The sequence below is a fragment of the Lontra canadensis genome, unplaced genomic scaffold (genome assembly GCF_010015895.1).
Source record: "Lontra canadensis isolate GAN:19392208 unplaced genomic scaffold, GSC_riverotter_1.0 scaffold2, whole genome shotgun sequence".
NCBI classification, from domain to species: Eukaryota; Metazoa; Chordata; class Mammalia; order Carnivora; family Mustelidae; genus Lontra; species Lontra canadensis.
The window spans coordinates 33,775,972-33,798,716 of NW_022630996.1; the positions used below are offsets into that span (position 1 = coordinate 33,775,972).

At 43.9% G+C, this 22,745-nt stretch overlaps 1 protein-coding gene across 1 annotated transcript in view; it reads left to right on the top strand.

Moving 5' to 3' along the window:
• AOAH (acyloxyacyl hydrolase) overlaps positions 1-22,745 on the top strand; it is a 158,448-nt gene that overhangs the window by 68,462 nt on the left and 67,241 nt on the right. The window contains exons 7-11 of the mRNA XM_032871529.1: positions 160-220; positions 1,278-1,348; positions 2,172-2,220; positions 3,418-3,466; positions 5,197-5,291. Coding sequence (XP_032727420.1) covers positions 160-220; positions 1,278-1,348; positions 2,172-2,220; positions 3,418-3,466; positions 5,197-5,291 — 325 coding nt within the window. The remainder of the gene's footprint in view (positions 1-159; positions 221-1,277; positions 1,349-2,171; positions 2,221-3,417; positions 3,467-5,196; positions 5,292-22,745) is intronic.

Below are 22,745 nucleotides of genomic sequence, written 5' to 3' on the forward strand. Positions count from 1 at the left end.
CTGGCACTCTTCCATACCATGGAAACACTTCATTTTATTTTTAGAATGGACTTCTATCACATACGCTCAACACAGCCGCATCTGAAATGTCCCTGTTTGTTTCCATAAACAGTTTCTTTTTTCTTAGCTCACCAGCTGTTTTGTTTTCTTTTTTTCTAGAACGATACAAAATTCTGTGCCATTCAAAGATGTAGATTCAGACAAACACAGCGTTTTCCCAGTAAGTATTGTGAAGAGTAACCAGATGTTCACCAAATATTGTATCACTTTCTACAAATATCCTACCTTTAATAAGACAAGACTGAATTCCATTGGAATGTATTAAAAATTTGATAATACACCATCCCATGATTTTTATGGACTTTTTGGCTTCTTAATAGGACACGAACTGTCAGAGTAGGTCTTTAGGCCGGGACTGTTTTTTGTTTCTTGATGACATTCCCAGCTGGGTGTTTCATTTATCTTGAAAGGTGCTGAGAATTATTTTGGAAATTCTTAAACCTATTTTTAGAGTGTGTGTGTGTTGTGTTTATGTGTATCCACGTGTTTGATTTAGAGCAGTGCGGATGTCAGGATGTTTTCTGCAAAAGCGAACAAGCAGGGGGCGTGTGTAACTCCGCCAAGTTGGTGGGATCTCAGATAGCCTACCTGGGAATGGGGGAAATGAAGATGTTGTTTGATATTATTGTGACTCTTAAGTCTTTCAAATCAAGGATCGAGACAGGTCAATCACATAATAAATCCACAAAGTTAGCCAACTCGGCTAGAGATTTTTAAATTATCCAGTATGATTATTCATTTGACCAAATAAATCAACTATTTTGGAGGCTAAGAAGATTGATAACTAATGAAGTTCAGAGAGTTGGATGTCCTGCTGTCCATGGAAGTGTATATACACACACACACAAACACACACGAACACACACAGATGAACACATGCACATGTACGTACAGCAGGCATGCACATAACCACACCTGCAAATGCATACGTGCCCACGTGCATACACTATTGTGCACCCACGTACAGGCACACACCCAATAGCACACACGCACACACGCTACCACTCGGCATTGGCGCTGGGACTCTGTTACATTTCCCTCACACAGCATGTCTCAGCATATTAATCTTAATTTTCTTAGTAACCTCTAGTGTTCCTAGATTGTACTGGAATTAAGAATTGCACATGTCAGTACCCCTGGGACAGCTTTGACTGCCCTTCCTCGTGGATAACAAGGGGTGGAAATGAACCCTTCCTGTGTGTGCTCTTCAATTCCAGACGCTGAGGGGCTACCACTGGCGAGGGAGAGACTGCAATGACAGCAACAGGATGGCATACCCGGGCAGAAGGTACGTCCCCACTGACTCGGGAAATTATCTTCTAAAAAGGAGGCAGGAGGCGTCATTCCAGCCCCAGCCTAGGGGATTTGTACTTAGAGAAGGGACCTCCGTGTCCCCACCAAAGTAAAGCTCAGTGAAGAAAGAACAGCATTCGTTCACCATTTGTCCAGGAAACCCTCCTGGAGCACCTGCTCGTTGCCCAGCGCTCTGCCTGGTGTCGGGCGGTTAACAAAATGAAGTAGGGCCTCCCTTCATGGAGCTTCTGGTCTAGTAGGAGGACCATGCGAGTCCGCAGGGTACAGGGGGGCCTGTGCCCAGCCTCCTGCTCGAGGTCCACACGCGGGACTGAGGAGTGAAGCAGGAGCTCCCGTGAGTGGACCACATGTCGCCTTTCAATCCCGGGCTGATGTTCAGCCGGCCACATCTCGAACTTCAGAAAGTGGATGCGCGACCTTCCTTTTGACTGTGGGGCCACAGTGTTCCGTTTACCAGATGTTTGGGAGTCTAGAGCGTCATGTGATGCCTCACCTATTTAAGTAAAGTGGGCTGCTGACTCATTCACTCTGCCATCAGCACCGTCCCACAGCACGGCCCATGAATAGAGGCGCTGGAGTTGGTCTGCGGTGCTCAGAAAATATCCCAAACCGAGATACTGGCAGAGGCCAAATGGAGGTTTCTGTGTGCCACTGACAGTCATGCGTGGCACGCCTCCTTGACAAGCCTGTTGTCCATCACTGACCCTTCATACAGCACTCATTCACTCATTCATTCAGCTGACATTCATGGGGCAAGAAGTATATGCTGAAGGCCAATGTTGCTGTTTTCTTCTTAGGCCAGACAACTGGGATATACACGAGGATTCAAACTGTAATGGCATTTGGGTAAGCAACCAGATTCAAACCTAGTCCCATCCTCTGACGTTCTGCCCTCCTTAAAAGCCCATTTGCTTTAGTCAGTCCTATGGAAGAAGATGACAGATGAAAGCAACCTTTCTCTGCAAACTGGAAGAGGGCTATAGAGTCGGATCTCACATGATGGATGGCAGGGATGTAATGAGAGTTGAGGGTCTGTCAGTCACAGCCCCTTGAAGTCACCCACATCCGACCCCTTTTTTCTGCGTTGAGTCAGGCGAAATTAAATGAAGAATTCTGTTAGCAAAGTTTTACAGCGACCCAAATAGCTGTTGGAGAACAGCTCTTACTGCCACCTCTTCAAGGCAGCCATTTTCTTTCTCTTCCACAAAGCTAGTCAGTCAGGGTGGAAATGAATGCTGGTGTTCCAGCTCTCCAGGAATAGCAGATTTGAAGCTTTTAGGAAGAGAGAGGGAAGGAAGGAGGAAGCCCAACCAAATGCTTTTCTGAGGACAACAATGGCAGCAGACCCCCGTTTTGTGGGGTCTCGAGCTAATACATGACTGAGGATCCTCCTGAACAAAAAGAATACCAAATTACAAATACGAGAGCAAATAGTTAATTAGAACAATAGAAGAAATCCCAACAAAATCCCAGAGTCTTGGAAATCCAGGTCCCTTGGAAATTGTAGGATGTGCAGCCGCATCCCTGGCCTCCACCCACTAGATGCCAGGCGCTCCCCCTCCCCCTGTTGTCACCACCAAAAATGTCTAGACTTTGCCAAATATCCCTCAGGGCAGAGGTGGGGGGAAGCCAGCCCCGCTGAGAATTGCTGCTCTGGAAGCATCCTTGTTTAGGGAGTGGAGACGTCAGCGCACTGAGAGCTCCAGCTCAGAGACTGAGGGACACACACTGACCTTGTGTCTCGGTCACTTAGTGGGCCCAGAACGCCCCCTCGTGGCGACACTGCCAGCCCTCCAGACACTGCCAGAGGGGCATCCTCTGGACCAGATGGTTGGCCGTCTGGATCTCTCCTCATTCCTGCCCCCAACCCTAAAGCCCAGCTCACACAGAGTGTCGCTGTGCTGAATTAAGGGCTCAGGAGACTTTAATGGGTTTTATCCACTCACTTGCTTTTGTACTTTTAAAGCCATTAGGGAAAGCCTCAGTGTATGTGTCTCATACATTTAAAAACAAACTGCTAATCACACCATTTCTCTTTTGAAGGGTGTTGATCCAAAAGATGGAATTCCATATGAGAAGAAGTTCTGTGAAGGTATGTATTGTAGAGTTAATGTGCTTATCACAACAGGGACACTCTTCTAGTCTGAGTCACACTTAAGCCAACAGACCACCCAAGGGAGGAAGTGGCTGGTGCTAGAGCTTAAAGTTGATTGATGTCCATTTATTTTCATGAGAAAAAGCTATGAAAAAACTTGTAGAAAATGGAGGCAGAACCTAGAAAAAGCACAACTGAATTTTTCTGACTGCCCCCTTTATGTGGAGATTGGAAATGATTGGAAAATTGAATGACGAGGCCAGAAAAGGCAACAGGGGAGAGCACAAGGTAGTGGAAACCTAGCGCTTCTCCCAGATAAGAAAACTAATAGAGGTGCTGGCATTTCCATGTCCTTCTCAATACACAACAAGGTCAGACATCTGGGTTTGTGCTGACAGAATCCCTGTGACAGGCAACTGGGCTGAAGATTCATATCTGGGTGACTTGAGGGAGACCTCCAAGTTATAGCCATTGGGGAGTTCCCAAAAATGTGAGCAAAAGCTCTGTGTTCTAAATGCCCAAATGCCACAGACATCTGAGCTGCCAGTATTGTTGGGAAAAACCTATGATCACCCACATACTACTGAAAATTTGTGCCTGGTAATACCCAAAGGGTCTCAGGCAAGACCCTCTGCTAGCCTCACTTTTTACATATGGGCAGTGCTTTTCCCTAACACTGAAAAGCATTCCAGTCATTCATTCATTCCTCCACTTGATGGATATTTCCTGAATGCCTATCCCTATTATGCACCAAGGGCTATGCTTGGCTCTGAGTTGTCCTGGGCAGATGCCACACAGTCCTTGCCCTGAATCAACTTAGTCTGATTGTCTAGGGGAGAGAGGCTCCCCTCTGTCTGACTTTGGGAGGGATCCGTTGATTCTTTCAGGATCTTAAGGGATTTAGGAGAGTACATCCAGGGGTGCCTGGGTGGCTCAGTGGGTTAAAGCCTCTGCCTTGGCTCAGGTCATGATCCCAGGGTCCTGGGATGGAGCCCTGCATCAGGCTCTCTGCTCAGCAGGGAGCCTGCTTCCTCCTCTCTCTCTCTCTCTCTGCCTGCCTCTCTGCCTATTTGTGATCTCTGTTTGTCAAGTAAATAAATAAAATCTTTAAAAGAAAAAAAAAGAGTACATCCATCACCCATGGAGAGATGAATCATGTGGATGGGCCTCAGAGGCAGATTAAGAGATTCCTAACCTCCAGATAGGGCTTCTCAGAGACCTTTATGTTCATCTCCCGTTAATCAGCCAGAATTGTCCACCCAGTGCTTTTGTGTATATGGATTAAGAGCTTTAAAAGACCATAACAACTTTGAAAAGTCCAAATTGCTCCATGAGATCACTAATGCTTATCGTGAATTACAACAGAATTCAAGAGAGCCATTTCCAAAACCAAAACCCAGGCTGTATTTCTGAGTTCAGATAAAGTATGGATTCCTTGATTCATCCATCATTCGCTCATGAGGTTGCACAGCAGTTTTGTTTTATGCTGAGCTAGGAAACACACCTGCATCTGTACAGCTTAGCTAGCAGTTTCAGTGGCCTAGAAATCTCAGTCAACTCCTAACTGCGATCCCCCTCGCTCCCCAACACTTGAAAAGCGGCAGTGCATCACTGTTATGTGGCTCTGTGCGGGATACACACCCGGGTATCTACCCTTCTGACCACCCAATCCAGAAGCTCCAAACTACTGGAGTGCATAAATAATGCAAATAAATTGTGCCTCCCAGGTTCACAGCCCAGGGGAATCATTCTGCTGGGAGACTCAGCTGGGGCTCATTTTCACATCTCTCCCGAATGGATCACAGCTTCACAGATGTCTTTGGTAAGTAATTTTGGCAGTAATCATCCCGGACGTGCCACCCTTTGTGTTTGGTCCCCCCTTGCTCCCTCTAAATGCGATGCCAACTCCAAACAGGTGCAAATCTCCCTCCTCAGCAAAATCTGTTGTAAAAAGGCGCAGCCACAGCCATTCCAGCTTGGTTCGTTTCAAAAAAGGTGATAAGAAATGTGAGGGCATTGTCACAGCCGGCTCATCACAGCAACTGTCCTGTCCATTAGAGAAGGGGGACAGTGCCCCTGCCAGGTGGAAAGGAGACTTGGGCACAATGGGGAAACCCTAGTCGTATGGCCACCTCGGGCGTGGTTCCCTTCTCCCTCTCCAAGAACCCTGAAACTCCGATCTGGAGAAATCCAACTACAGGAATTATAAATTCTTCCTTGACCCCTTCTTCTCAAACTAGAGAAATTGAACATACACCTAAACACTCCAACTGAACCTGTGCCAAGTCCCAAAGCTGAACAGACATAGACTTCCCTTTGTAAAGAGGAGCAAGCAGGGAAACATCTGGACATATAAAAAAATGCTCATGATCTCAAAAGAGGAATGCTCTTTAAAAAAAAAAAAAAAAAAAGCCAAAAGCTTGCTGTAGGAGACAGAATGGCATTTTGTACAATATTAAATTCAGGTTCTCAATAATGGTCAACAGGAGATTGTACCCATGAAAAAGGAGCAGTCAGACATCAGCAAAGACTACTTTGGGGAGAAAGAACAATAATCACCTGATGTAAAAATCCAGTGACAACACTTACAAGCAAGTTGATGATGCAAAAAACAAGATTAGCAAACCAGCCCTCCTGCTGGGGAAATTCTGGAACTCAGAGAACCGGTATTCGGGGTGGGTTCTGGAGACTGAATAGGAGAACCAGAAAAGAGAACATATCAGGCAGAGAGGAAGTGGTGACCAAATAAGCAATAAAAGATAACTCAATTATTGAGTTGAGGGAATCCTTGTCTTCAATCCTAAACCTGCAGTGAGCACAGGCCCAAGTGCAAAATAGACTCTATTTACCATGTCTTCCTTTTTTTTTTTCTTTTTTCTTGATTCCAAATATAAAGAAAAATCTTGCAATCATTCTGCCCAACAACAAAAACAACAACAAAAACCTCCAGGGTACTTACTAGGAGGAAAAAACCATTTTAGCATCAGACTTACCTCTCAATGCTAACTTTTAGAAAATAGTAGAATAGCCTCGACAGGATTTTGAGGGTTGCATGTCAGAACTGTTCAGGCTGCCAAGATATTGTTTGTTCTTCTAGAAACTTATTTTCTGTTTTCAGAGATTCAGAAAACATAACAGACATATGCCTTCCTGAGAAAGATTATTTTAAGAAGTATTCCAGATTACTATTCCAACTATTCCAAATATTACTAGATTTCAGTATATAACATTATTAAATGTAAACAATGTCAAAAAAATCCATAAAGTTAAAAGACAAATGAAAAATGAGAACAATATTTATAACATACAGAGCAATATTTAAATCCCCTAATAGCACACAGTTCCTGCATGTCAATAATAAATTTTTTAAATGTTTTAATAACATAACTAATAAATATAAACATAGTTTCATCTTTAATTGTAATCAAAGAAACACAAAACAATGGAATATCATTTATCATCTGTCAAACAGATAAAGCTTAAGAAGTGATAAAGACCTATTTTCAGCAAAGATATGGTGAAATGGACATGTTCTTTCACCACCAAGAGTGTTTAAGTTGGTAGAACTTCTCTGAAAGGCAATTTGACAAAATTTATAAAGTGACATGAAAATGTTGGTGTTTTTAATCATGAATTCTTCATCTGGAAGTTTACCTCTAAAACTGATTAGTCATTTGCTCAAGAATCTATGTACATGAGTATTCATCAAAGAGTTACTTATAAGAGCAAAAATTAGAAAATAAATTAAAAATAAAAAACAGGAATTAGGCATGCAAAAATATATCCATAAAATGAAATGTTATGCTACTACTAATATACATGTCATAGACATATTTCTTAGCAAGAAATATACAAATAATAACTTGTTGGGGGCAAAAATAGGTCATGAAGTAATAATGTATGAACCAGTTTTGTGACTATGTAAGTGCATCTGTGTATGCAAGCAAAGAAAATAATTGGAAGGTTGTGGATCAGTACATTTGATGTGTCTGGATTGTAGAACACTGGGTAACATTTTCTTCATTTTTCTTCAGTGAATTTGTACTGTGTAGGTACCAAATATTGCAGTCCAAGATCTGGGGTATCATTTTGTTTCGTTTTGAGCAAATAGCTTAAAAAACACCAAAGCGCTGTTTTTCTTAGTATTTGTAAAAGCCCTCCAACGTAGGTGTTTTACAACATAGCTTCACTGTACACACAGATACTCAGTGAGGTTAGGTAGACTGCCTAAGGTCACACAGCTAACAGGTGGAAGATTCACTTCCTTTCATTGTCATCTTGAATAAGATGACATCTTGTAAATGATGGTAGGAACAATCTCAGGCAAGGCCATGTGTTTCATGATCTAAGGGCTGTGAAAATGCTTTGGACTCTATGTTGGATTCAAATTAGACAAAAAGTAGATTGACTCACAGCTCATGCAGTGCAGTGGTGGCAGCTAACCAGGCTGGTCCATGTCCTTGTGCTTGTCCTTCTTATCCCGCACCTGGGCCTCCAGAGGTGAAGGGTGCCTCTCCTTTTAGGGTTCTCCTGGAGAGAATGGCGTCTCAGAAACTCTCACCAGAGCCAGCAGCTCACTCTATAGTATGCGAAATCTCTGGGGAAGAGAAAGATTCACTGAGAAGCTAGCCCAGCAGTCTGGAGTCCTGACAACTGGGATTTGAATTGTAACATTTTTTAATCTGCTGTTTGCAACAACAAATTAAGTGAAATACTGCAGCTCAGCATTGTTGGTTTGGGTTGGGTTACAGGAGTCCCCTGGTTGCTGAAAGTTTGTTTTATGCCACTTTGCTTTTACAGAAGACCTATATTAGCCCCCTTTCTTCCCAACCAAAAGAAATCTAAAGAAGATGCTCACTTTTACCAAAAAAAAAAAAAAAAAAAAAAAAAAGCTTTACCATGCTAATGTAGGTCTTTCAGAAAAGCAGAATGACCTAACTCAAACCTTGAGAACTCTCCCTGTTTAGATAGCCAGGGAAACCTGTGTTTCCCACCCCACTCCCCTGTCATTTTTTGGCAGTAAATTGTAGTCTTGAGAAATGGCCACGAGAAGGGCAATAATGGTAGAGTTGATGTGGAAGCCAAACTGGGCATAATGGTAATTGGGTTCATGAATCTCACCAACATGTTAATAATGCTGTTGGTGGTAGGGACAACACCACAGATTTAGCAGCATTCTATCACCTATTTCAAGCCTTTGATGTTCTAGTGTTCTCAAAGGGTCTCCCCAGGTTAACATACGTCTCCAAGCTACAGATCAATCCAGCCACTCCAAGCCTGTGCCACTTCTGTGTTGTGCTATTTATAAGATGGAAGATGAGACAAGGATAATAGAGAAATATTTTGCTTAGAAAGTTAGCATTGAAAAGAAGGTATATCACCAAGTTATTATCAAAATAATGCTGTACAAACTACCCCAAGTCTCAGGGACTTAAAACAGTCTGCATTTCTTCTCGCTCACACATCTGTGGGTTATCTAGGGTCAGCTAGACCCTGTTGGTCTTGGTTCCAAGCTAAAGGTTGGGTCTAAGTCTGTACCACGTGTATCTCCTTTTTCTTGGTTGGGCAGTCTATCCAGAAAGTATTCTGTCATGGTAATTGTGGAAGTGCAAGAGGACAAGGGCCCCCACACAAATACATTTGCTATGTCATGTCCACAATCAATACATTGGCCCAAGCAAGTCACACGGCCATGCCCAAGATAGTGGGGAAGCAAGTATATCTTCTCAAAGTGAGAGAGGGAAGAAAGTAAATATTTGCATTATTGTTTTTATCTAATTATAAATGTTAAATATTCAATGGAGAAAAATAAGCAATACAGAAATTATTAAGAAATCATTAACATTCTCTTTAATCCTACCACCCGGGGAGAATCATTTTAACATTTGGGAATACCAGATTAGTTTTAAAATATTCTCTTAATATTCTTCTTATTGCGGGAAAAAAGAAGATAGGAAGTCAGTACTAGAACCAATTTTGAGAGTTAAAAAAAAAATCCCACCATCTTGAACTTTTCTCATTATTTTTCCATTCTTTCCCAGAACTCGACTCCCACTGTGCATACACACACACACACGCACACACACACACACACACACACATTATGTAGTTATAAGAGTAGCAAGTATGCAATTGGCCATTCTCCTTTTTTTCAATTAGCACTAATTATAATCATTTTTCCACATTGCTACTTAGTCTTTGTATTCATTATATTTGTCAGTGTTCTCTAGCATCTTTTTCAGTATACAAGCCATAATCTACTAAACCATCTGGCCACGACTGGATATTAAGGTGATTGATTTCTGAGCTACTATGGATCATACTCCTTTAAAAAAAAAAAAAAAACTAATTTTTCAAACGTATCATCTATAGAATCTCTTCATTTGCCAGGGAGTCAGCATACATATATCACTACAATGCCCGGCAGACATCCGTGACATATGTTGAGCTCTGATGTCTCATGTTCTGATTGTTTGGCTTTAATACTTGTGGCAAGTAAACAAAATATTGCCAAGTACTAACCTGGGACCAACTGTGTACCAAGCCCTGTGATAGACACGAATGACACGGAAGTAAAGGGCATGGAAAGAACCAGGCCTTCAGAAGGCTTCAGGCCTTATGGGCGAATGAAAACCAGCAAATTCCATAGCTGCCGCAAGGCATTTGCATGCCCCGAACACAAGGAAAGAAGGAGTTCGGGCAGTCTGGTCCTCATAGGAAGGAGTGTCCCAGGAGCAGAAAGAGCACACAAAGGCTCACAGAAGTAAGAGTTCAGCATTCTGAGAAGTCTAGTGTGGCTGCATTGATGAGAATAGAATATGAAGTGGAGAAGGTATGAGAAGAGTCTGGAAAGGTGCATAGGAGACAGATCTCAGGGGTCCTTGAGGCCACATTAAGGAATTCAGAGTTTATCCTGAAGGCAGTAGGAAGCCGCCAAGGGGTTTTAAACTGAGAATTAGCAGCAGTCATATTTGAATTTTAGAAATATCACCCTGATTCCAATGGCAAGTTGGATTGGACTGGTGAGGGGTGGGGGGAGACAGGAAAGTAGACCAGCTAGGTTCTTTCTAGTGAAAGTGCCCTAACCTGGAAGAGTACAGTGAGGAAGAAAAGAAATGGACAAACTCAGCAGTTATCTAGAATGCACAGTGGACACGTATTTTTCTCATACGCTTCCCACCCTGTGGACTTTACAGCCGATTCCTGAAGAGATCAGCCTCCCTGAGGGAGATGTCCTGCCTGAGGGGCTTACCCTGGGGCTGTGAGGGCATCCGCACATCAGAAGAGGCTGCTGTATCGACTGCAGCCCCCTTGCAGGTCTTCCCTGCAGGGTCAAACCAGCTTTTGGAGACTCTACTGGAAGAGTCTGTCCCCCTAAGAAACTTCTGATACATCTGGCTCTTCTGCATCATACCTCTAACTCCAATAGTTATAGTGAACTTACAGTTCGTTGTCCAAACCTGAGGAAAGAGGGATCACTACTGGTAATTATATGAGGATAATAGGCATTAACTTAGATTGGCCCAGACAAACTGGGATGTATGGCCACCCAACTGATAGCATGACAGCCATGTAGGAAACTGACACCTTGAGCCAAGAACCTTGCCCAGAGGAGAGTTTCCAGCCCCTAAATTATCTCTCTATAGAATAATCTTGGACTTTTAAGCAGACCTGAGTTCAAATTCTAGCTTAGCCACATACTAATCCTCCCTGAGCTTAATTTCTTCACCTAAAAATATGTAAGTAATGATAGCTATCTCATCAGAAATTTGGGATGATTTTACAAGAGGATGTTTTAAAATGGACTATTTATTTCTACCTAAGTTTCAACTGAGGCCCCAAGACAATGTGGGCCAACAATTCCCACCTTCCGCAGTCAAATATCAGAAGGACTTCAGTAGGACATGCACAAGAAGGGAGTGAAAAATCACTTCTGCTACCTGTAGCAGAAGGCCCACCTCAAAGGTCTAAGAGTTGAGGCAGGGCATGGCTGGTGTCAGCATGGCAGTTGGGGCTCAGCTCCCCCTCAGGGAAAGGGTGGACATGCTTCCCCCCTCAGAGTAGGCAACCACTAGCGGACCTGGATAGATGTCTCCGGAGACTGGGGTCGAAGGGGTTGGTGTCCAACACTCTCATGAATAATGTAAGAGTGGTGACTGAGGAAAGAATGAATGTGTGTCCTGGGGGCAAGGACATGGACCCCAGGAAGGGAGAGCCAGCTGGAATCATTACAAATCCTGGAGAAGATTGCCTGGAGATGACTGCACCATGGAGGGTAAACCAGATGACCAGGGACTGGAGCACAAATACTGAAAGACTAGAGGGGGTGGAGAGAATGCACTGACTGCACCTGCAAGGTTAGTCACGTGTTCCCAGCAGGGCCTCTCAGAGCCCCCATTAGAGAGAGCCAGCTTTGGACATCAGCCCAGCCAGAAGAATCACATCTGATTATACCTCTTCTCCCTCCGCCCAGCACCACCTGTGGTCGGAAGCCTCCGCTGTGGATTATTCATTAATCCATTTGACAATAACAATAAGAAACAATCAATATAAGTAACATTTTTATGACCTATAACTTTATTTTCCAAAACAAACAAAAAACAAGCTGGAAGCATAGTTTTCTTTTCCATTGTTGTGAATCTCTTTGATATCTGGCTAAAGACAGCCAGATCCCCATACCTGCTTCCCTCTTCAATCTGTTTTCATATGCATTTATGTAGCCTCTTGAAAACCACATTGTATCCTCATAGGTGAAATAAAAAGGCAAATGAAAAAGGCAAATCAAGTCTTAGAAGTATGAGGAAAATAGTGATCTCATAAACTCTCTGTGAGAGTCCCAAAGATTCCCAGGGTTCCCCAGACCATATTTTGAAAACCACTGTCACAGAGTTTTCCTGCTGCCTCCAGTGTCTAAACTTGGAGGATTTACAAAAGAAAGATGTGGTTGTGGAGTACCACAGTGTGGTTTCCAAAATTACTTACATCATCTAGAAATGCCAGAAAAGAGGTACTCTAAGATAGAATGTCTTAGGGCAAAATGGGAAACCATCAGTACACGGTGGACTAACCTCTCAACCCAAGATTCCCAGAGCACACTGGGATATGTGAGGTTCCCCAAGAGAGTGTCCATGAGAACGCTCACTCTGCCCCTGGGTTCTACTATTTGAGAGCCTTTTAGTAATGTCACCACAAAGGAAGAGAACCTCCAACATTTTGGCTAATTCAGCAGGTGGAACCCCTTTTAGTCTGGGTTTCTAGTCAGTGTCAGAGTCAGCAGTTAGCAGGGACCAATCAGGAAAATAAAAGCATTCCAACAAGGGGATTTAATACAGGAGATCGGCTACACAATGTTGGATTTAATACAAACAACTGATTACATCAGTATTAGAACTAAAAGGGAGTTTCTGAAGAGATTAATCATTTCTGACGCTAGGCTAGCGAACGAAAAGGAAGATGGGGGTTTATCAGAAGCTAGAGAAAGGGGTGAGGCTGATGCTTGAACCTTGGCAGAGCCTATACTGACTGCCAGGGGCATACAGACCAGCCGCTACTGGGACCACTGTGAGATGTGGAGATGAGCGGGAAGTAGCAAAGGAAGCGGGAGGTTGGGAGGCTGAAGGCTGCTGGAGGTTGCTGACCTCAGCTGGAAACCACAAAATAGTTCCTCTCCCATATGCCCCTCTCCCACCTGTGCCTCCCATTGGCTGGGGGATGCAGAGGAGCCTGGGAAGTGTAGTTTGCAGAATCTAAGCCCCTTCTGCAGAACAGGGACTAGAGGCATGAGCTTAGAGCCCAGAGGCCATCAGTGGAGTGGGAGGCCTGGTTGGCTGTCTGCATGGTTTTAGTCAATTAGAGCCTCATCCCTTTACGTCCTTCTACACTGGGACCTGTCTCATTCCCTAGAGTTCCGTAAAGGCTGCTCTTCACCAAATGCCAGATCCTAGATTCCCTTGTGAACTACCTTTCAGGAAGCCTTCCCAAAATGACCAGAAGAGGGCAAACAAACAGGAATCACCTTTTAAAATGAAGCTCTGGATCTTTCTCTGAGGGCTTTGGGTGACAGGGGTTCTGAATTTGGGTTCTGTAGCATTGACTTTGACACCACAGAGAATACCTACCGTCCCCTGACCCCACCTGGCGATTCCTCCACAAACTCTGGTTTCATGCAGGAACCGTAGTAACCCCCAAGCTGTGGTGGCCTCCCTTGGGGTCTGCCAGTGGGAGTAGGTACGGTCAACAAAGACCAGTCAGGACGGCCCCAGTGTGTCTGGTGCTCTGCATTTGCTGCACCAAGTCATACATCATATCGTCTGGAAAGAGCAGGGAGTGCTGAAGAAAATCAGTGAATCGTTGTTTCATCATAGGCCATTCTGCCCTTTATGAGACTACTCAACATTTCTTGGCCTCTGTCTCCCTATAAAGCAGAAAACGCTGCCGCAAATACATCGCCCCATCCCGACTGCACCTATGAAACAGACTCCATGGCCTGGGGTATCTTTCCTGCCGCCGCCTCTTCTTCTCTCCCATTCTTGCCGTCCTCTCGTTAAGCAGTGTGGCACCCGAGAGGCCTGTTTACAGCTAATTAGATTAGGAGTGTGTTCATCTGGAAAGATATTTGTAGTTCAATAAAGAGAGTGTGAAGAATCACCCTACTGGCTCCACAGAAACAAGGAGCTTCATTCCACTGGGGGGGGGCAGAAAGAGGTTTCCGCCCCCTCCCTCCCTACACAAGCCTCACTTCTCTCCAAGATACCCGTAGTCATCAGATGCAGAATGAGCTTCCCATCCCACAGGAAAGATCTCAGCTCAGAAAGATTGCAAAGCAAAACAGCAAGCAAATTTGAAAACACTTTCGTGCTTTTTTTTTTCCTTTCAAAGGAAAAACAATCACTGCTTGAGATGTTTTGTTGAGAAAGAAAGGGAGGCAGAGAGATCATCAAGGGCAGCAGTAGATGCGCCCTCCTGCCTCTTCCCCATCTGCTCGAAAATTATTTCCAAAATATTAAGTGCTGCATTTCGCTGAACCAGAATTGCATGACAGGCTCGGGGAGAGAGGAGGGAGACGAGATTCTGAAATACAATTTTCCAAATGTTTATTTTGCTAGCGAAGGCTGTTGCCTGTACTATTATAAAATCTTAGCACGACCCCCGGCAGGCTGTTGTCTGTAGGGTAAGTAGGCGCAGATTGAATTTCGTACTGTGTCAAGGACAAAATGAATCCTTAATCTGGCTGCAGAAAATGCATATTCACCAGAGAGCATAGCGGCTCCAGTCTTCAAGCCCGCATGTGCTTCTTTCCTTTCTTTGAGATGAGTGTCCAGGTCCAGTTTGGCTGCCCTTTATTAGCCCACAGACAGTTCGGGTATTATCAGAGCTCACACCCTGACCTTCCCTAACCTGCCCTGCTTCCTGCTGGCTGGATTTAACAGTGAGCATGAGGCTTCCATGAAGCATAAAGGCTGATTTTCATGGCACACGTAAAATATGAAAATCCTACCTCCGCTAACTTGGTGTCGACTCCAGAAAGACTTAAGGGTTAGAATACTTGATTATTGTTTTTCCAGCTGAGGAAAGGCCATAGTTCCATAAAACTGGACAAGATTACATTTTCTGCTCCTCAGACATCTTGCAGGCTGACAGATTAAGGATGCTAACTGGTGAGAAGAGAAGCTTCAATCCATGTTACTTCTCATTTATTCTGTCAGAAAAAGAGACCTGTGTTCATCTTGGTGAATCTTCTCTAGCAGCTCTCAGGCCACAAGAGACAGAATGTTCTTCGATTCTCATTCCCTGTTCATGGGCACAGGCCAGACGGGCTGTTGCCTTGAGGCCTGATCAATGTGATGCCCTTTTCTCCCTGCTCAAGGTGAGCATCTGGGGCTCTTACCTGCCAGCAAAGTATGGTGTTCTCGGAGGCTCATTCTTCCAAAAACGTCTGTGATCTTAGCCCTCACCAGTTTCTGCAAGAATTAAAAAGACAAACGCTTGTTGTTATGAAAAACTACAAGAGGAAATTATTTTAAGCTTCATACTTCTGAAAGGCATTTATAATTAGCCAGCCCACATGCCTGCTCTCCCAGCACATGAGATGGAGATTTCATCAGAGATAGGCAGCATGAGTCCATAAACACCTGTGCGAGCCAGTGTGCTGCTAAGACTCGAGGCAATCTCTTGCCCTCTAGTTAATTATATTTACCACTTTGATTTGCTCTCCCTCAAGTTCCTCAACCATGAAATGGGTCTCAGGGAACTAACTCATCACAGGAAAAACATTTAGAATCTTGAACCAGTGGGGTTGTGGAAAGAGGAAATTTCTGGCATTTAGAAATAATTTGGGCTGGTTGGAATTGATTGCTACACCCCATTCATTCATTAGCTCATTTAGCTAATTTCTTCCATGCCAGTCCTTGGAGTAATAAGAATAGAGATAGCCCAGCTCAGCCCTTGCCCAGTGCCGGGCTTCTGAATGATTTCGTGGGGATTTTTCTACTCAGGGCAATGGCTGGCAGATTGGTAAGAGGTGTGAGCAAAACCATAACTTCTAGAGGAAAATCAAGGGGAACATTCTGAAATACAAGGTCCAAAAATTTCAGATAGATTAAGGACAGCAGTGCTGAGCCAAGAATTTAAAGACTGATTGTGAACGAGCCCATAGGAAAATAGATCAATAAGGAGCAAAGGTCATGTTCTCTTGTTGGTAACATAGTTGTGAGCCAGCAAGTAGAGCAAGGAGAAGGGTAGAGCCTTTCTTAAAAGACTAGTTATTAATCCAGCAGGGTATAGGCTTAGCTGCTGTAACAAAGAATCCCAAAATCTAGTGACTGAACATGGAAATGTGCTTTCCTTTCATATAATATCCGGAAAGAAGCAGTCTAGGGCTGGCAAGATAACCAGATCACCCTCAACATGCAGCTTCTACCCCTGGGTCTAAGGGGGCTGCTCCTGCTTTTGCCACCTCCCACCTGTAGGAAAGAAAAAGGACAAAGTGAGGACACACACATTCCCTGGGAGAATCTGACTTAGAGGTGGCACACATTACTCTCAGACACTTCACGGTGAAGAACCCCGTCGCATGGCCACACCAGGTGAGAGCAGAGGCTGGGGAGTACAGTCAGTGCCTGGCTGGGCAGCTGTGTGCCCAACGAATGCTGTGGGAATTCTGTTAAAGGCAGAGAAAAAGAGATAAGGGTGGACAGGTGGGGCTTTAGATGTGAAAAGCAGGCTCTAACCTCAAAGAGCTTGAAGTCTACTTGGGAGGATAGACAAGTAAACTCACAATTACAACATTAAGCAGATATTACCATGTGTTTACCAAACGCCAGACATTGTACTTAGCATTACCTCCTGTCATACTGAAATGACTCCATTATTATATATATTTTATAAATGAAGAAATGAAGACTTAGGTTAACTAACTTATCCAAGATAATGCAGTTAAACATGGAACCCAGATAAAAACTGATTCTGTCAGACCCTAGAGCAGAAGTTAGCAAATTATAGCCCTTGAACCTAATGCAGCCCTTTACTTTTTTTTTTTTTTTGTAAATGAGGTTTTAACGCACATTCATTTACATAGTCAGTTGCTGCTTTTGCACTACTGTGACAGAATTGAGTAGTCACAACAGAAACCAAATGGCCCTCAAAGCCTGAAATATTTACTATATTAGTAATTAGCTGGGCATGCACAGGGTGTGACAAGAGCTGGAGGAGAGCCCCTCACAGAGAAGAGGTGGGCCAGTCAAGGAAGCCAGGATTTAGCTAACCCTTGACTAATGAGCAGCAATCAATCAGTAAAGACGGTTGAGTAGGAAGAAGAGCTTGAGATAGGCCTGGAGGTCTGAGTGACCCACTGAGAGTTGAGTGGGGTGTGAGAAGAGGTGAGGACAGGGGGTAGTGCGGTGTGGTGGAGGATATTGAATAGCTACACTAGCTCTGAAAGCAGTGTTTACCAAACCTGGCCGATCGCCACAGCCATTAAAAATAAGGATTCTAAGACTCCACCGCAAATCTATCCAAACAGGATGCATATCTTCAAGAAGCTCCCCCACAAGACTCTGGAATACACTGCTGAAGATAGTAGGGGGAGAGTGAGAAGGCAGGGACCCTGGCCACAGGCTCTGGTGGTAACCCAGGGCCATCCTACGTGCAGGTTGGAAGGCTAGAAGCAGTGAGGTTTGTGACAGCTTCTTGGTAGAAGGTGAAAGAGGGGAGAGGAAGAAAATGAGATCATTCTTTATGAGCGAGATAGTGGGGAGTGACACCCCAGTTCTGGTCTGGTCATGAGGTATCCCCATGGTGGCTTCCCCTCTTCTCACCTTTATAGCTTGGCTATGGACTTTGGAGTTCTAGAGTCTAAGCTGGATATTACCTCTCAAAAAGGGAGAACTACTCCATGCCAGAGCAAGTGACAGCCTGGCTGCTTCAGAAATGACCAAACCTTTACAAAATCAAAGAAACTATCTGAAGAGGGGACTCTTACAATATGATATGCATGCCTTGTTGCCTGTTCCCGGCCCTTAGAAGAGTCATTTTTTCTGTTTGTGGAAGAATTTGTTTCCCAGGCTCCGTGTAAGAATTGAGTTGTGATTATTTCTGTGTAACAGCGGGACACTTGAAACTCTTATTTTCTCAGTTTTATGAATTTGGATAGTTCTTCAATCACTCTGGAAGTAATGTTGGAGGGAATTGAATTCTGTGGAAGAAATCTAACTGCGCGATGCATTTGCATTTGGTATGGGGCAGTTAGATAAAGCATCCCTTGACTCACTCATTGAATAAATAAATCATGGGGTTAGAGCTTAAATAATAGATAAAAGAAAAGGGGAAAGAAAGAGACTAAGAGGAGCTGACAAGGTGAAAAAATAGATAAATAAAAAGAACTATATTCAGGGAAAATGATGAAAAATTGTTGCCCGCTATTCTGTCCTCTTTATATTTCCTGGTCATATTTTGCTAGCAATCTTTATTTGATTATTTCTTCACTGTCCCATAAGGTTTTGGACTGGCATAGGGTCAAAGATGAAATGCTACTCCTTTTCCCTGAAAATTACTTATTTAGCGCTGGCCGAAGTCTAAATGTGCCTTCAGTAGGCATCATTGCAGGAGCTGAGCAGTTCTTGTTACTGGTCATAACAACAGATAGGGCAGTGGATAGCTGGCATACTGGCTATTTGGGTTTGTTTGAAGGAGACTTTGTTCATCTTCCTTGTACATAATATGATGAATTCAGCCTTGGAATTTTGCATATGATATTGCCAACTCTTTAACTCTCTCTTCCCTTGCCTCTCTTTGCCTGGTTCCTTCTTAGCAACCTCACAGGACTCACATTGGATAACAATTCTTTCAAGATTCCTTCCCCGACCCCCACATGTGGGATGGATATCCTTTCTAGCATCCTGGGCTTCCCTATCAATCCTGCTAACAGCTAACTCTCATTGAACACTGATAATTCTGAACTTTATGCATGGTTTTTCCATTCCAATCCTCTCAACCACCTGATGAGATAGGTGCTGTGGTGAGTCCATTGTACAGACAAGGAAACTGAGATACAGAAGAGTGGAAGCAAGTCTTCAAGGTTACCCAGCTGGGAAGTCTTTATTTTCCAGCCTGTGAGCTCCAAAAAGGAAGAACTTGTGGCTGCCTGGTACGATGGTCAACAGAACACCTGGCACGGTCTGGCATTAACATTTCTGTCCCTCCCTCTCTGCTCTCTTTCTCTGTATATTTAATGAATTACTGGGCCACAGGGACCTCAGTAGGAGACTCACTTGACTGCATATGGGATTCTAAAGTTTGAAAAATCAAATTCGGAGTTAAATTGCGTTCTTGAGGTTGTCTATATCAAAGCATTAGCTTATGTGAATGATGCTGCCCGACCAATCTCTGTAAGAGATTGCAGAGGTAGAAACCAGATGAAGTGCACTTTCCCTGCTCTCCCAGAGCTTCATCTGCCAGGCCACACAGGAAGATAAACCTTCGGGTCAGCAGTGTGTGTTGTGCGCCCTGACTGCCTCTCCCCAGATGCGAGGACAGAACAGGCCCTGGGAATATGAGTGGGGTATGTATGTAGGTGTCGGCTTAGGGTCACAGATCATTTCTGTATGCATCCCCAAAATACTCATGCTGTACTCCTCATAAATTATGTAGGGCTTCCATGTAAGAGAAAAAGAGAGGAAAGATGGCAGCCACTCCTGGGTTATCTGTAGCTTTCTGAACTTTTCAGCCAAAGAAGTATCCAAGAGACCATCCACTCAGTAGATACCCAGGAAGCCTCATTTTCAACAACTGGCAGACCCAGCTTAGTGTGTGTGATCACATGTGTGATTTTGAGATTTGGCAGTTTAGGGGACAAGCAAGGACCATTAGAACTCCAGCGTGCTCCAAGCCTCTCTCTTCCTAGCCCCACCGGAACCTGGGTTCAAATCCCCACCCCCTACTACCAGCTCTGAGACCTTGGCAAGTCACCCAAACTCCTTCTGAATTCTGTCTGCCATAGTTTTCCTGGGTCCCGTGCTGCCCAGTTCCTCCCAAGAAAATACCTTTTTTGAGAGGTAGTGTCCAACGTCTGATACAGGTAGCTTCTCAAAAAATGTTTGTAGGAGGGAGAGTGGAAGGAAGGAAAAAGCGAGTCCCTGTCTCACAGAGATGTTTGATGAAGTTAAACAGGGTGTGTAAGTTTCCGTGTCTCAGTGCCTGGCACATAAGGGAAATTCATTACTCGTTCCCTTCCCTACTCTGGCCTGAAACGCAGAAGTTATCTGGGAAACGTAGCACATGCAAACATCATGAATGGATATACGTTCATTTACAGGATCTGTTCACATGTCAAAGTCTAAAGGAATGGGACCAGAGCAGGAGAGTTTGTGTGAAGGTCAAGGAGGGCCCTTCAAGTTTCGTGAGTTGGTATTCCTATAAGGAAGGGCTTTAAGGTAGTAGCAGCGATAGGAGGAGGAGAGGCGGGGGTGATGAGGTTGAGATGCAAGCTGAATGGGGAAGCCATAGAGCGGGCCTTTGAGATTGGAAGGCAGAAAGCGGAAGGGTAGCCTCATCTACGCCACCTGCAGGACAGATGAAGTAGTGGCAGACCAGCTGGTAGACTCGCCTTCCCAAAGCTAAAGAGAGAGCAGCCTCTGATTCTCAGGCCTTGAGATTCTTGCACCATTATCAAATGACCAACCTAAGAGCTATCTTTTTCTTTGAGTAAAACAACAAAACCTGTCTGCTTTGACAGTTTAGTTCCTTGGAGATAAATTTCAAAATACTAATTTAACTGAAGATGGTGTTTTTCATTTATTTTTCCAACAGAATATTAGCTGCAGATTTGCCAAGTGACTATTATTTGAAAATAAACAATTTAGGTCTAACCCAGTTAACAGTATTGGAAAAGGGAACACATAGCATTGCTGGATAGGGAGGGCTCGAGTGGAAACAATGAAATAAAGGCATCAAGAATATAGTCCCTTTATCATTGGAAGATTGGCAAGACCAGATGAATGTGTGATTGATACCATTACTCTTCTTCCTCTCACTGAAGATGGTTTTAAGAAACCCAAATATAAGTTGCTTATTGAGGTTAGGGCTTAAGATATACCCAAATCCAAAGTATTATGTTTTCTGAATATGCATTAAAAATGAGAGCCAGTGGGCTTACTCAGTGCATACACACACACAGAATAATGTTAAAATATTACACGAATATAGTATATACATGCCAATTATGACATAAAAACATTTTATGTCACTGATAAAATCAGAATAACATCTGAGGCAGTGCTATAGTTGACTTAGTGCTCACTGAGCATCTGATGCTCTTTACAAATTGGGGAAATTTTTCTTGGTAAATATTAAGTCTTTCCACATATGTACATTTAAGGTACATTTAAGATGAGTTTCCTGAGAACATATATGCTCGAGAGGAATAAGCAGGAGTTGATGAGGGAGATCTTAATTTGCATCTTTCCTGCCTTAAATGCCTGAAATGTCTTGGGTATAATGTTGCGTGAATAAGGCTTTTTAGTGTTTAATGTGATATGACTTAAACATTCTCTTTTTCTAGGGTCTATAAAACCTTTGCTATTAATGGCCATTACTTCTCATTTTTATCTACCAGATTTACTAAGGAAGAAAAAGTATGTCGAGGCTTCCATTTGTCTGCTCAAATCTGTTCTATTATCTGGCAATAAACTTCACTTCTCTTAAACCTGGGACAATCCACTTGGCAAGGGATACTAGGTGACCATCCAAGCATGATCCTTTACATAGTGTAGGGCTTCTACTTGTCAACCTGCTCTCCTCGCTGTCCGTAGATCCTCCCGACATTCCTGTTGAAGTAGAGAGAGTAATATTCAATAGCCATCGGAGATATCAAAACTGAAACAATAGTAAAGTTCATCTTCCCTGATTTTGCACAGCTAGAAATAGTAGAACTTCGCCATAACACCATAAGTGAAGCCTAAAACACTTAACCAGGAAAACATAGATATGTGTTATGTCAAGAGTTAATCAAGTGACAGGGAGAAACCTATGCAGCTGACCTTCCTGGGCCTTCCAGGGCTCCAGGTGCCGGATGCAGACCCATCCTGGTCCCCACCATGATTCAGCATCAGCTGCCATCTGCTCTGGCTTAAATCTTGGAGGGGATGTTTCCAGGACTGGTTGGGGCTTCTTTGAGAGCAGCAAGAAGTCCCAGAGTCTCCTACGTGTTTGAGATCCATTTCCTCAGATTGATCCAGCAACTGATCAATTAACTGAATTGAGAGACCCCGCTTCCCAAGATGAGGTTGCCGGTCATTTCCTCACCTGTCCTACCCCTTCCTCCCCATTTGCTCTTCCCCAGCTGGGAAGATAAAACACTTCATCGGCCACCCCTGCCTCAGAATGGGGCTGGATGGGATATGGAAACCAATGCCAATGTATCATGTCCAAATTATGGCGTTTTACCGTACTGGGAGAGCCAGCCACAGAAGTCAGAGCTCCTGGATTTCTAAAGTAAAGTCTTTTCCTACTTTGCCGGCGCAGTTCCGAACTGCCGTCCCCTCCGTTCTGGCTCCAGGCTGCAGAAAGCATCAGACTTGCCTCCCCGTGCCAGCAGGGCTCCTGTCTCACTGCCTAGGAAAGGTGGAGCCAGCTGCCCAGAATGAGAAGCCTAGTTCGCTGCCTGCCGGTTCCCCAAATCTGGGGTGGTCATTATGCAGATGACTGAGAAAAAGGACAGAGAATGGTTGCCAGAGTGTTGTGTCTTCCAGTGTCTTCTACAGGCTGCTAGCTTACTTAGCAC